General features: G+C 44.1%; 1 protein-coding gene across 1 annotated transcript in view; it reads left to right on the top strand.

The window, feature by feature from the left end:
- Positions 1-390: 390 nt before the first annotated feature.
- The window catches only part of PYGL (glycogen phosphorylase L), a 29,005-nt gene continuing 16,325 nt past the window's right edge, over positions 391-13,070 (top strand). The window contains exons 1-6 of the mRNA XM_066608024.1: positions 391-686; positions 5,080-5,181; positions 8,017-8,095; positions 9,522-9,625; positions 10,772-10,903; positions 10,986-11,097. Of these exons, the coding sequence (XP_066464121.1) occupies positions 444-686; positions 5,080-5,181; positions 8,017-8,095; positions 9,522-9,625; positions 10,772-10,903; positions 10,986-11,097 (772 nt within the window). The 5' untranslated portion in view covers positions 391-443. The remainder of the gene's footprint in view (positions 687-5,079; positions 5,182-8,016; positions 8,096-9,521; positions 9,626-10,771; positions 10,904-10,985; positions 11,098-13,070) is intronic.

The following is a 13,070-nucleotide window of genomic DNA, read 5'->3' on the forward strand; positions in this document are numbered from 1 at the left end:
GGAGAGATAAGTGGTGCCCATGTAGCACCGCTCATCTCTGCATACTAATCATGTTCTCATCAGGTTCCAAAGCAACTAGCAGGAAAACTAGTCATTCCTGCTGAGACTTGTAGTTCTACAAAAGATAACCAGAGCATGCCCACTGCTTGGCTGCAACGTTTTGCAGTTACAAAAGGAACACTGTCCAGCAGTATAGCAATCCTGGCAGCTACAGGCGAGCAGTGAATTCATGCCAGTAACAGCCAAGGTGGGTTGCAGCCAGCTGGAGGTTGGCACACTCTCCCCTGTGATACTATTGGTGTGTGTGGCTTGCAGTCTCAGCTCCTTACCAATTATCACACTGTGGGTGGAGACAGTATAGGGGAAGTTAGACTCTCACTAGTTATAAACTGCAGCCTTCAGCCTTGCACCCTGGTCAGCAGTCTAACCCCTGCAGAGCAAAGATGGCACGACCCCTGACTGACCAGGAGAAGAGGAAGCAGATCAGCATCAGAGGACTTGTGGGGGTGGAAAATGTCGCAGAGTTGAAGAAAGGCTTTAACAGACATTTGCACTTCACCCTGGTCAAAGACAGAAATGTCTCCACCATCAGAGATTACTACTTTGCTCTGGGCCATACAGTGAGGGACCACCTGGTGGGGAGGTGGATCAGGACCCAGCAGTACTACTATGAGAAGGACCCCAAGGTACTTGCCAGGCTCTGCCAGTCTTATGTCTTTCTGCAGGAGGTGCAAACTGCAGCCTCCTCCTCTGTGTACATGTATACTGTCATAGGCTCAGCAGTTGCTTCTGATGTGCTGGCGGGGGAGCTTTGTTTGTAGCACAAGGGGACAGTAGAGGGTGCTGCTGGTTTGCACAGGGATACAGTAACACTTGGTGGTCGTCCTTTTGTACTGTTTTTCTTGTTACAATGTAGCAGCACAGTGTTATTGACAACACAAAGCTTGTGGCTTATTGCCCTTTCTTACAGGAAGTAAGGAAACTTCATTCTCCACAGCCAGAAGTTGTGTGCATTAAAAAAAAAGTTTTGCTAACGACTATATGTAATTCTAGCTTGCTACTTGGCAGCATTGGCTATGTGGATGATCATGCCTTAGCTGTTGCAATAGTATACATAGTTCATAGTTTATATATGCATACCTAACTATAGCCTTGTGCCATAGCTGTTGTGTATGTAGATGGCATTAGCAATGTGGCTGTTCTGCCCAGGGCTAGCATAGTATAATCTAGTTATTTGGGTGTGGTTGCTGGAAAACTTCCTTTTCTGCAGGGAAGGATTTGTTTCTAAACACATAGGCCAAGTGCTTGTAATCTGGGTTTGATTATACAGTCTTGTCCAGTTAATAGTGTGTGGTGTTGGTTGTGTTTTTTTTTGTTCTAATCAGACCATTCTTATTAGTTAGAATTTTAATGCTCTGTCTGTCCTTAGCCTGCCTAAATAATGCATTGAAACATAACTAGTTTAACAGACTGTAGCCCCCCCCCCCCCACTCCATCAAAAACGTACTTAAGCACGTACCAAAAGCATTAAAGACCAACTCTTCCCCCTGCCCACTCTAAATACCATGAACTTTTCTACACTAGCCCTATGCAACTTTCATTCAAAATTAACTATCCCCGTATATATCTGACCATTGTTCCCAAATTTCCTCAAACGTAGTCAAATACCCTAAGGCCTTATGTCCACAGGGAAAATCAGATCTGCTGCGGATTTGTAATGTGGATTTGGGCTGCGGATGCACTATAATTGTCTTTTATTTTCATTCGGGAGATCAATTGAGCTATGTGCTCTATGAGCTCCCGCACGCGTGATCCGCACTAAAATGGAGCATGTCCATTTTTATTTTTTTTTTTCATGCTCCAGAAATTTTTAAATTCACTTTTAAATACCATCCATGGGTATTTATCTACCCGCGGATGGTCAATGCATTCCTATGGGGCGCCGATCCGCGTGCGGGTGATCTGCTGCAGATTTTAATGCTGCTTTTCCCCGTGGCCATGAGGCCTAAGGGTGGGTGGAGTGCAGGCTGCATCCTTCATCAAGATGAAGAATGCAGCCTGCACAATTAACAGTATATTGTATAGAGTCTAAAAAAGGTATTGCGATGGAATCCAAACTGGAGAACGTCAAACTTAATAAGAGGCAAGGAGGTGGTTGGACAGGGATCAGCCCTCTGCCTCGTTCCCCTCTCACCAGAAATATGACTATTTACCCTAGCGATCTGTGATTGACAAGTAGCCTTTCAATATTAATTCAAGGGGCTTAAACATATTGCATCAACGGTTTAGGTATGTGACCAAATATATAGTCCCCTTATTTTCACAGGCATAAAAGTAATTGGACAGGAGGGATAGCAGAAACTTAGGAGCAGAAAAATCAACTACTTAGTTTATCCTTAAAAATAAGGAAATTGCTGTAGAGCGCGGCAACATCAGAAGGCCGGGAGGAACAGGAGACAAGATGATGATTGCAGAAATCCTTCCTTGGTAGTGCGCATGGAGGGACTGCGTAAAAGGGAAAAAATATGGCTGGGATTCCCAAATGGGTGATGCAATATTATTAAACCTCTTGCATTAAAGCCGAAGGTCTCCATGGTGGTTACTTTGTTTCAAATCCATTGTGGTGTACAGAGGCAACATTCTCGTACATGCAACTAGTCTTATCTATACCCTATATTCTTAGGGGAATGGAATTGGTGAGAATTGTAAGCATCACATTTACATGAGGCATCATAAGGATGAATATATATTCTGATCTATTTCTCACCTCTACTGTTCAGTACAATCCAGTCACTTGTCCACTTTGCAATTGGGTAGACCCCATGGCCACAAAGTATCTTTTGGTGGGTCCTGGCTCGGACAGCTGTGTAACTAGAATTCATCTGGCCCCAAAGCTATCTATAAAACTGGATTTACATGGCTGTATGTGTGTTGCACCCAAGACGTGCTGTCAGGTCTCCAGACCCTATACATTCTATATCCTATTCTTGCCCATGAACTGATGAGAAGAGAACGTGCAGCAAATTTTATTTTCCACATGGACTAGTCTGTGTGAAAAATGATCTAACTAGCCTCATAGGCTGTTATGGGGTCATGTGCTGTTTGTAGAATGCATGGCCCGAAAACATGGCCATGTGAATGGGTCCTAAGAGGACTGTCAGTTGAACAATTTGGCCAAAGCTGTAACTGCTCCAACTCCACTATAAAAGCAACCCTCCAGTCCTAAATGAACAAAGGTGGCCAAACCGCTTCTGACTACTTGATGTACACTGTGCATATTCGACATTAGTAGTCCGACACTACATTCTGTCTGACTGGCCCATGCTGCGGCCATTTTTGTCTGTCCAGCCCAAAACAGTCACTTTATTCCTGCTTCCACCACAGTAAATTAAAGTGTCCACAGGTCACCTCTGGAACCCCTTATCTCAATAGGTTCGGTATATATTATACAAGCAGTTTGTCCAGAAGTAGAAGAAAGAGTTCTACTGTGTTCCACAAAAATGGCAGTAAAAAAGCTTAATTTTATTTTTTTGGCCTAAATAAACACTAGTTTAGTATTGTATTTACTGTGGAATTGTACATATTCATGATTTGTATACCTAGAGGGTGAGATCAAAGAATGATTTCCTTTGGCATGTTGAGGTAATCCCGTCTGACGATGGTTGGCTCTTCATTATCCACATGAATTCAGGAATTGTCTTGCCTAAAGGGTTAGACCTGCTGTCACCACTAACGCTGCTCCATCTCTCGCATTCCTGTGTGCATGTTGTTGGACAGGTTCCTTGGTGACACAGTAGGTGAAGGCTTTGAAATCCAAGCATTGACCTTCACAGGAAAACACTGCTGACTCTGCATTTTTGTCAGTTTTCAGCACGTTTACAGATCGTGATATTTGGGAAGAGTAGCGGCAATATATTACACCTGCTGGATTTACACAAGTACCAGCCTACAGTTATAACTCGCCATAGGGCCTTATAGGGGTATTCTGGTTTCAGCAAATATATTTTGTAATGTAATGGAAAACTACCCAATTTTCCAATATACTTTCTGTATTAATCCCTTACCATTTTTCAAGATCTCTGCTTGCTGTCATTCAGTGTTAGCTGTTTAGTCGTTTGCAACCCTAAAAGTGAGCTCCCTCCATGTTCAGTTTTGCACTGCTTCCAGTATCAGCTATCATGTCCTTTGGCAGCCAGGTTGTCTCTTGCCACTGATCTGTCCAAGCATTATGGATTTTGGCCATACAATGCTAGCAGAGTCGCTAGAAAAATCCATGAGTCTGAGGGCTCTTACACACTTGCATTCTTCTTGCGCATTTTTTTTTCACGCGACATCGCTGCCTTTTTTTTTTCTTGCGGGAATGTCAATGGGACTTTCTAATGTTAAAAATGCATCACACAAAAACCGCAAGTTTGTGTTTTTTATGTGGTGCGTTCTTAACATAGAAAGGCCAAGTGATTATTTGCGGTTAAAAAAAAAATACTGATATTGCGTGAAAGAAAAGTGCAAGAAAAACACATTTAAAGGGTTAACAGCTCTGATGAGCCACATGGCTTATCGGAGTTGTTGCTGCCAGTGTCGGCACCCTGCGATCTCTCTCAATACACGTTCTGCAGCGGCAGGATGTAAAAACCTTAATAGGCCAGTCATTAAGGGGTTTTATGGGGTGTTATAGCTACAAATCCTAAGCAGTCCACAAGGCTAATGACCCAAGCTACAAGCGTTCCTATGATACTTAATGACATTAACTCTGAAGATATGCCTGGCTCTTTGGCCAAAATACAGACCCAAAAAGTACACCCATATTGCATTTGTCTGAATCCCATCTTTAGTAATCTGCAATAAACAAATTACCACTGCTATGTCAGGGTTTCCTTGTTGGTGGGAAAAGCCGGGTGACAATGACCCTGTTGGCCATGGTGCTGCTCTTCGGAGTTGTTAGCCAGGCTTCCACAAAGCTTTGTGACAGCCTCTGTGGACTGTAGTGAATGGTTCTTCAGCTCTTGCGTCTTTCATGTCCTTTTTTCAAAAAAGTCACCAGTGAATTAAAAATAACCGGAATGTTGTATCTTCTTGCAGAGAACATATTACCTGTCTCTGGAATTCTACATGGGCCGTACCCTGCAGAACACAATGATCAATCTGGGGCTGCAAAACGCTTGTGATGAGGCAATTTATCAGGTAAGATACAACCTCACTAGATGAACATGCAGGGACCTAAACCCTTAATGCGACGGTCTATTGTATTCTCACAGATCCTAATGCTGCCTCTTCAAACATCTTATCGGTGGGGGTGTCAGGAGTTGGACCTCCCCAGCGATCTGATATTGATGGCAATCCTAAGGTTAGGTCCTCAATATTTAAAGTCCCAAACCCTTTAAGTTCACAAAATGTCCATCTGTTTGTACAACACAGAACTTGAAATGCCTTAAGATATTTGCTTTGGTTACTTCTATTGAAGTTTAACGTGTATTGACGTGTCTAGGGCAGGTTCTAATCAGTTCTCTGCATTCTACACAGGATTATGTTTGACTTGGCATCTTTAGCTATATTTTTTCTTGTAGAATTTGGTCTATTAAGACTATTCTCTTATGTATGTCATATCAAACGTGCTTTGCAGGGGAAGGTCTTCATTGGCAGTAGTACTGTGGTTCAGAGCACTGAGTTCAATCTGGACTTGTTAGACATCTGTATATGTAGCTATTTGGTTCTTCATGGAAATTCTAGAACTGTCTGTCTGAGAGGCTTAAAACTTGGTCCTAGACATCGATGTGCCATAATATTTTAAATGGTGGGGAACGGGAATGGTCTCTGGACCCTCATTCCACCAGTTGAGATGGCCATCTTATCCAGGAGGAGACTGAATGAATAGGAGTCTTGTAACTCCCACAGACATGAATACAGAGTGCAGCAACATCTTCATTCTGCTTGGATGCAATGACTGGTCTAGTGGGGGAAAGGACCCCTGTTTTCCTAGAAGGTGGTTCCCAGAATTGGGACCCTACCTGGTAAACACTTGTGCTGTAATCTATAGATATGCCATAAATGTCTGTGGTAAGAACCCTTATCTATTGCTTTGATTTCACTGAATAAAGCCAGGTCCACAGTAGGTGAAGAGTAGTGGTGTATGAATATATAATGGGATGTTCTCATTTTAGACACTTATGACATATCCTCTTAAAAACTTCTCTATTCTAGTCTATGGTAGTTATGGAAAGAGGTAAAGTGTTACATAAACCTGACCACATCTTCATTGAAGTCTGTGGAGTGTGTAACAACCAACAGATCCCTGTCTTCTCAATATGATGGCCACCACATATATACCATATAGGCCGTCTTCACACAGTGTATTTTTACTGGGTAAATTCCACAGCATTTATAGTGCAGGTCATGTGGAGGAGATGGGGGGGAGCTATACTTGGTGTAGAAACTTTCAGCAACATTTTTGCAGCTTTTTTTAATTCTAAACTTGCAGCATGCCATTTAAGCTGCAGATTTCAAAAGGGTTAAAATTTGTAGCAGATTGCTACAAATACTATGGCCAGCATTTAGGTGTGAACTTGGTTACAGCAGCTTTGCTACAGTGGAAATCTTGCAGAAGAGAGCCTGCAACAGATACAGCTGCCTTCCCACGGGCCATATACGCCAATAACTTGTGACTCCTCTTATTTCCTGTTGTTTGGTGATCAGGCTTTCTGGGAATGTAGTTGTCAGCAGTATGGGTTCTAGAGCTTGACGCATTGAGTTTTCTTCAGAACTCTTGAGGTGCTACCCAGAACTGTTATAAAATCGTGTGATTCCCCCAAAATTATTTACACAGAACTCTACATAATAACTTTGACATTTTTCAATCCGGCACCTGATGAAAACTCTTATTGCTTGAAGCTCTAGAACCCATATGTACAAAGTTCTCGCTGATTTTTCAGATGCCGGATCGAAAAATGTCAAAGTTATTATGTGTAAATTTTTTGCGAAATCCTGTGATTTATAAGAGTTCTGGGTAGCACCTCAAGAGTTCTGAAGAAAACTTTTAATGCTCTAGAGCCCATATTTACAAAGTTCTCGCTGATTTAGGCCGCCTGCAGACGGGCGGAAATTCCACGGCGGGATTCCCCCCAGAATTTCCACCCCTGGACGCCTGCATAGGATTGCATTACAGCACGCAATCCTATGCAGACGGCCGCAGTTTGTCTGCGTGAAATCACGCGCAGCAAACAAACCGTGGCCTGCTCTAATTCTGTGTGGGGCTTGCAGAGCCCCGCACAGAAACATCACTCACCGGCCGCTGGCTCTCTCTTTGCATGCGCTGGCAGCCGGCACATGAAAGAACTGGAGCTCCGGGAGCGGGTGAGTCCAGTGCTCTCTGCAGCCACTCATGTCGGGTCCCGCTGCGAGAATTCTCACAGCCGGATCTGACCCGGTCGTCTGCAGGCAGCCTTAGTAGTTGGCACCTCTGAGATACGTATGGGATTTTTTTTTTTCTTAATACGCTAGAACTATTTTTAAAATTAATAGGGAACTCAAACTCTTTGGGGTGCATCCAGAACTTTTGAAAAAAATTAACTTTTTTGAAAGATGGGATGCTGATTTCAGAGATGTTGTCAGCTACTCTCCTCTCTAGGGATGATGTTGGGTGCTTTCAATCTTATATTCTACATTCTCTCGGGATGCATTGGCTCCAGTAATATTTCTGTTCCACAAAATACAGTGATGTGAAGTTCTCGAACATCATAGGGCATCATCCTGGTTTGATGGATTGTGCACAGTGCTTTTAAAATATGAATCTGTTAAGATTAGACTGCCTCTAAACAGAGTGCCTACTTGAATGAGGACCCCCTCTAAACCAGCATGTCCTATATTAGTGGAAGAGGTAAAGACCATTGTCAGATGGACCACCATAAGTACACATTCTGTGCAGATCTTGAGTGGCACATCACATCCTGTAGAAATGCTGCTCATTGCTTTCACTAAGAGACCTGGTCTGCTATGTCTTTTGATCAATTTCTTGTTCTGTAGCTTGGACTGGACATTGAGGAACTGGAGGAGATGGAGGAGGATGCTGGGCTTGGTAATGGTGGCCTTGGACGTCTTGCAGGTCAGTAACTTTCTAGCATTGTGCTCTGATGAGGACTCTATACTGTGGACATGGCTAGGACTTTCTACAAGGGTCATGTAAAAATTATTGGCAACACCCTGCTACACTTGTAATATGACAACCGTAATGATTTATAATATGAAAACCGCGTCATGAGTGTTATCTATAGTATTGTTCGTACTTCTGCCAATCGGAAAGTGTTGGCATTTGACAGGTGCCATTTCACCAAATACTGCCCTATAACAGTGTTCTCTTGACATAAAGAGGTCTGTGTTTTGTGTGTCTGTGTGTGAAAATTCAGGTTGCTTGTGTAATTTCAAATGGAGCTCGTTGGTCTTTGCCCGTGTCCTCAATTGTCATAATGTCTCCAAAAATATTCTCCTTTCATATCGAATTAGAAGGGACTCGGACACTTCCAACCTTGAACCTTTGAAAGGTTGTGTAGAACCAATCTGCTAGTGATTCTTCACATTTTTAGGTATTCCATCAGAATTCTATGCACAGAACTGGATGAAACGTCTTATCTTGCAGTCCTTTGTTTGATGTCTTTATGCAGCAGGTGGACTTGAGCGATGAGTTTTTTTTTGTTTTTTTTTTGTTGTTTTTTTCTGTGGCTGTCACAGGCCCACCTGCTCCAGCCTTGTGTTTGATACTCTTCACATACTTAAACACTGCTACCCATCTTACCATGCTACGGTATGGCAGTGCCTGTTCACCACAAGCTTCTTGAAAGCCTTGGTGATCTTTCTTGCATTTCCACTACAAGCAACTTGAAATTTCATGAAAATACAAGGACAAAAACTTGTACAATGACCAAAACTGAGTTGAATTCTAGTAATTTATTGATCTCCCGAAATCTTGTTCTCCAAATATTTACTCGCGTGTAACAGTCTAACTCTGATCTAGTGAGATGCTACGCTGTTACATCAGGACTTGGGGCATTGACATTCGGACCATGGAGGTTGTAGGAAGGGGGGAAGGGGGATACTCTGTTTCTGCTGTTTTACTTGGTTACAGATTTACTGAAGCTACTGTAATGTACACTTCTGGTAGCTTGGTTAACTGAAGTGGTAGATCCCTCACTACTGGATGGTGCATGGTGCCTCCACTATATCCCCAAGTAGCAATGCTTCTATGGTGGAATGCTTCACTAATATTGCATGCCATATATAATCTGAGGTGCAGTTTGGGCCCGTGGCCATATTGATGATGCACAAGATGGTCTTGTGTATGAGCCCTCACACAGCAGGCAGCTGCCTGTATCCTTGATCCTTCTATGCCTTCAGTATTGGACATTGAGTATAAGCATGTATCACATAGCTACCCTGCCAAAAAAATCCTCCATGGTCTTGCTAGTGTGGGGCAAGTACACCCTTTATTAATAACATCAGATATTGGGGTTTCCTAACTATTGTCTTGTATTTAGCCTGTTTCCTGGACTCCATGGCTACACTGGGCCTTGCTGCATACGGATATGGCATCCGCTATGAATATGGAATTTTCAACCAGAAGATCAGAGATGGATGGCAGGTGCGGCATTCCTGTATTTCATATATTGCTCTAATTATGTAATATAATCTCCATTATATAAGCTTTTCGGCTTGTTTGATTTATATTCCAAATCGGTTCCTATAGGCACTAACGAGGCACGCTGGTCTTTACCAGCATATTTGGATACAGAAACTGAGTGGGTTTTTTTTTTCCCCCCTCCCTAGGGTTGGAGTATTGTAACAGGCAGTCAATGACCAGCAGGTTATGTTCTGTTCCAGCTAAAACTCTTAAAACTGGTCATTGTCAAGATGGAACCCACTGTAGGCATCCCGGGGCAGTCATAGAAATGTGGGATTACCCTTCTGAATGAGATCTTGGTAGCCATGGTAGACCTCCAGGTCTTAATATGTAATTCTGAAAACCTGTTCCAATTCGGGTGTCTCAGAATCCTGCTTTTTCCATAGGGGTTACAGACCAGTGCCCAAAGGCTTGTGGCCTGGAAGGCTCTATAGCCCTGAGTCGGAAGCATTAATGTTTAAGTGCAGCATCTGGGTGGAAGAAAAAGATGCATAAAATACTGCTTAAAGGCATTGTTATCCTGGGCCCATAACTATTGCCCAGGAGCCCAGGCTGGTCTACAGCCAGAGCAATATCTGCATGGAGTTTGCGCTAGCAGATAATTATAATCCTCTATATAATTGACCCCATGTAACCAAGCTCTTCACTATTGACCAATCTCTTCAGTGTGGTTTGCAAGTTGCTTTTATACAGCAGGAAACATTTGGTAAATTGTAATTGAGAAACTTTATCTTGTTAAAACGGCTGTTACCCAAGTCGGGTTCCCTTGTGCTCTGTCGTTATCCTTGCCCACACTTCCTGTGTAATGTGCTTATGACAGCACAGCCTGGATGTGGATTCTTCTTTTATGCACAGGGAAGATCACCTGCAAAGATGTTCTATATGGGGGAAGAGGGTGTGAAATGACATGTTTTAGACAGTTTAGTCACTATATCAAGCTGTACTGAGGTTAGTTTATAAACGCCAGTAAATGTACAGACCCTGCTTCAGTGATATAGCTTAAAATTCCTGGAGCCTCCTAGGATAGTGGGGCCCATATTATAAGCTTACTACTGGTTTCCTATGGGGGTGAGTTGGAAAGAGAACCCATACAGTTGTCGTCTGCAGGTTGAGGAAGCTGATGATTGGCTGCGACATGGAAATCCTTGGGAGAAGGCCCGACCAGAGTACATGATCCCTGTTCACTTCTATGGGCGAGTGGAGCACACCAAGACAGGCCCCCGTTGGGTGGACACTCAGGTGAGACTGCCATTCAGTTCTTCAACTCCACATCAGATTCTGCTTCCAGTGCTTGATTAGTAAAGTTGCTTTTCTGTCCTAGGTGGTTCTGGCAATGCCGTATGACACTCCAGTCCCCGGGTATATGAATAACACTGTCAATACTATGAGGCTTTGGTCTGCAAGAGCACCCAACGACTTTAACCTCAGAGACTGTGAGTATGTGTAGTATTGGGTTGTGTAGCTCCTACAAGAAGTGCGTGTCAAACGAGTACATGAGTAATTGCAGGGGGGAAAAGACTCTGGACATGGGTGCACACCTCCAGTCCTCAGACCACAACAGGTCATGTTTTCAGGATTTCCTCAGTGTTGCATAGGTGGTGTAATTATTGTTGGTGCCTCAGACATTGCCACAGGTGTTCTTACTACAGGATATCTTAAAACATGACCTGTTTGGTCTTTTTCATTGGCTTGGCGCATAGCAAATGTGGTGGCAATATTCAAGAGTCCAAAAGTGAACCTGGAAACTACAGGCTGGTAAGTCTTCTAGTGTGGGTAAAATGTTGGAAGGGTTTCTAAGAGCTGCTATCCTGGAGTACTTCAAGGAAAGTGAGGAGGTAAGTTCTAGACTGGACCAGGTAGTCATAAGATCTTTTGTATGTAGACTCTTCCTAAGCATTTGATACATGAAAGGTTGGTATATGAAGTGACAATGTGGGCAAGTAACCAGGGGCTGCCTGCTCATGGGCAGGTCAGACCCCCGCATACAGGATTCCCGCAGCAGAATTCGACCCGGTGACCCCAGCATACCTCTCCACCGTCTTCTGTGCTGATGTGCCACACATGACCTGTCACAATGACAAGGCTGCCGCAACCATTCTGCAACGATTGCGGAATGGCCACAGGATGGACTGTTTCCATTGACTTCAACAGAAGCCAGCTGTGCATAGCCCGCACAAAATAGCAGCATGCTGCGATTTCTCCCCCGCAAGTGGAATATCACAATCTAATTCCACTCATGGGCAGGAAATTGCATATTGTCATAGCATGCTATGGGCTGGATTTGCTGCTGACTCCTACTCCAGATTTTGCAATGCAAATCCGCCTGTGTGCAGGAGGCCTCAATGATAGAAAGCAGAGGATGGTTCTTAATGGTACCTACTCTGACGGCAGTATTGGGCCTTATTTTTTTTTGTAATGTTTATCAACATTGTGGAAGAATTAAACAGTGAAATATAAATATTTGCAGATACAAAGCTACAGTATGTAAAGTAACTAACATGAGATGACCGTATATGGTTGCGAACTGATCTGGATAAGTTGGTGGTTCGGGCTGAAAAGTGTCAAATGAGGTTTAACCCTGAGGCCTCCTTCCCACGAACGGATTTCCGCCGCGTAATTCGCGGCGAAAATCCGCTGCGTTGCCCGCAGCTATTAGGTTCTATTGAACCTAATAGCACAATGCTCACGATGCGTAATTCCAGCGCGGAATTACGCACCGCGATTTCTCCCGTCCTCACCCGCAGCATGCTCTATTTTCTGCGGGTGAGGACGGGCTGTACGCACTGACGGCTTCCATTGCAGTCAATGGAAGCCGTCCGTTCACGCTATCTCCCGCTGTAACCAGCGGGAGATAGCGTGAAAAAACGCTTTCCCGCCCACCGCCGCGCGTCATATGACGCGGCCGGCCGCGTCACGTGACACGGCCGGCCGTGCACGTGACACGGCCGGTGACGCGGCGGTGGTGGGCGGTGACGCGGCGGCGGTGGGCGGGGAAGCGATTTCACGCTATCTCCCGCAGGTAAGTATAGGGGCTCTGGGGGGCGCCGTGACGGGCTTCACTGCGTAATATTACGCGGCGGACCCCGTCACGCTCGTGGGAAGGAGGCCTGATAAATATAAGGTTCTGCTCATGGTTAGGGGAAATACATGTCACATTACACACTAAATGGGAAACGCTGACATGGAAATGGACACCTCCCTGCAAAACTACCTCTCTACAGGTCACAAAGCATGTCTAGAACAGCTTCCCATATAAGTCAATGGGTTAGCTCCTGTCCATTGTGTGAATGGCCCATGAGGCATGGCATAGCTTTGCTTTGGCCAGCATATTTAGACAGAACTGGGGCTGCAAAGTGAGCTTGTCCTAGGTGAAAGCCTTCGTACAACTGTATGTATCTACCGTGTT

Source organism: Eleutherodactylus coqui, chromosome 6 (assembly GCF_035609145.1).
Source record: "Eleutherodactylus coqui strain aEleCoq1 chromosome 6, aEleCoq1.hap1, whole genome shotgun sequence".
Lineage (NCBI taxonomy): Eukaryota > Metazoa > Chordata > Amphibia > Anura > Eleutherodactylidae > Eleutherodactylus > Eleutherodactylus coqui.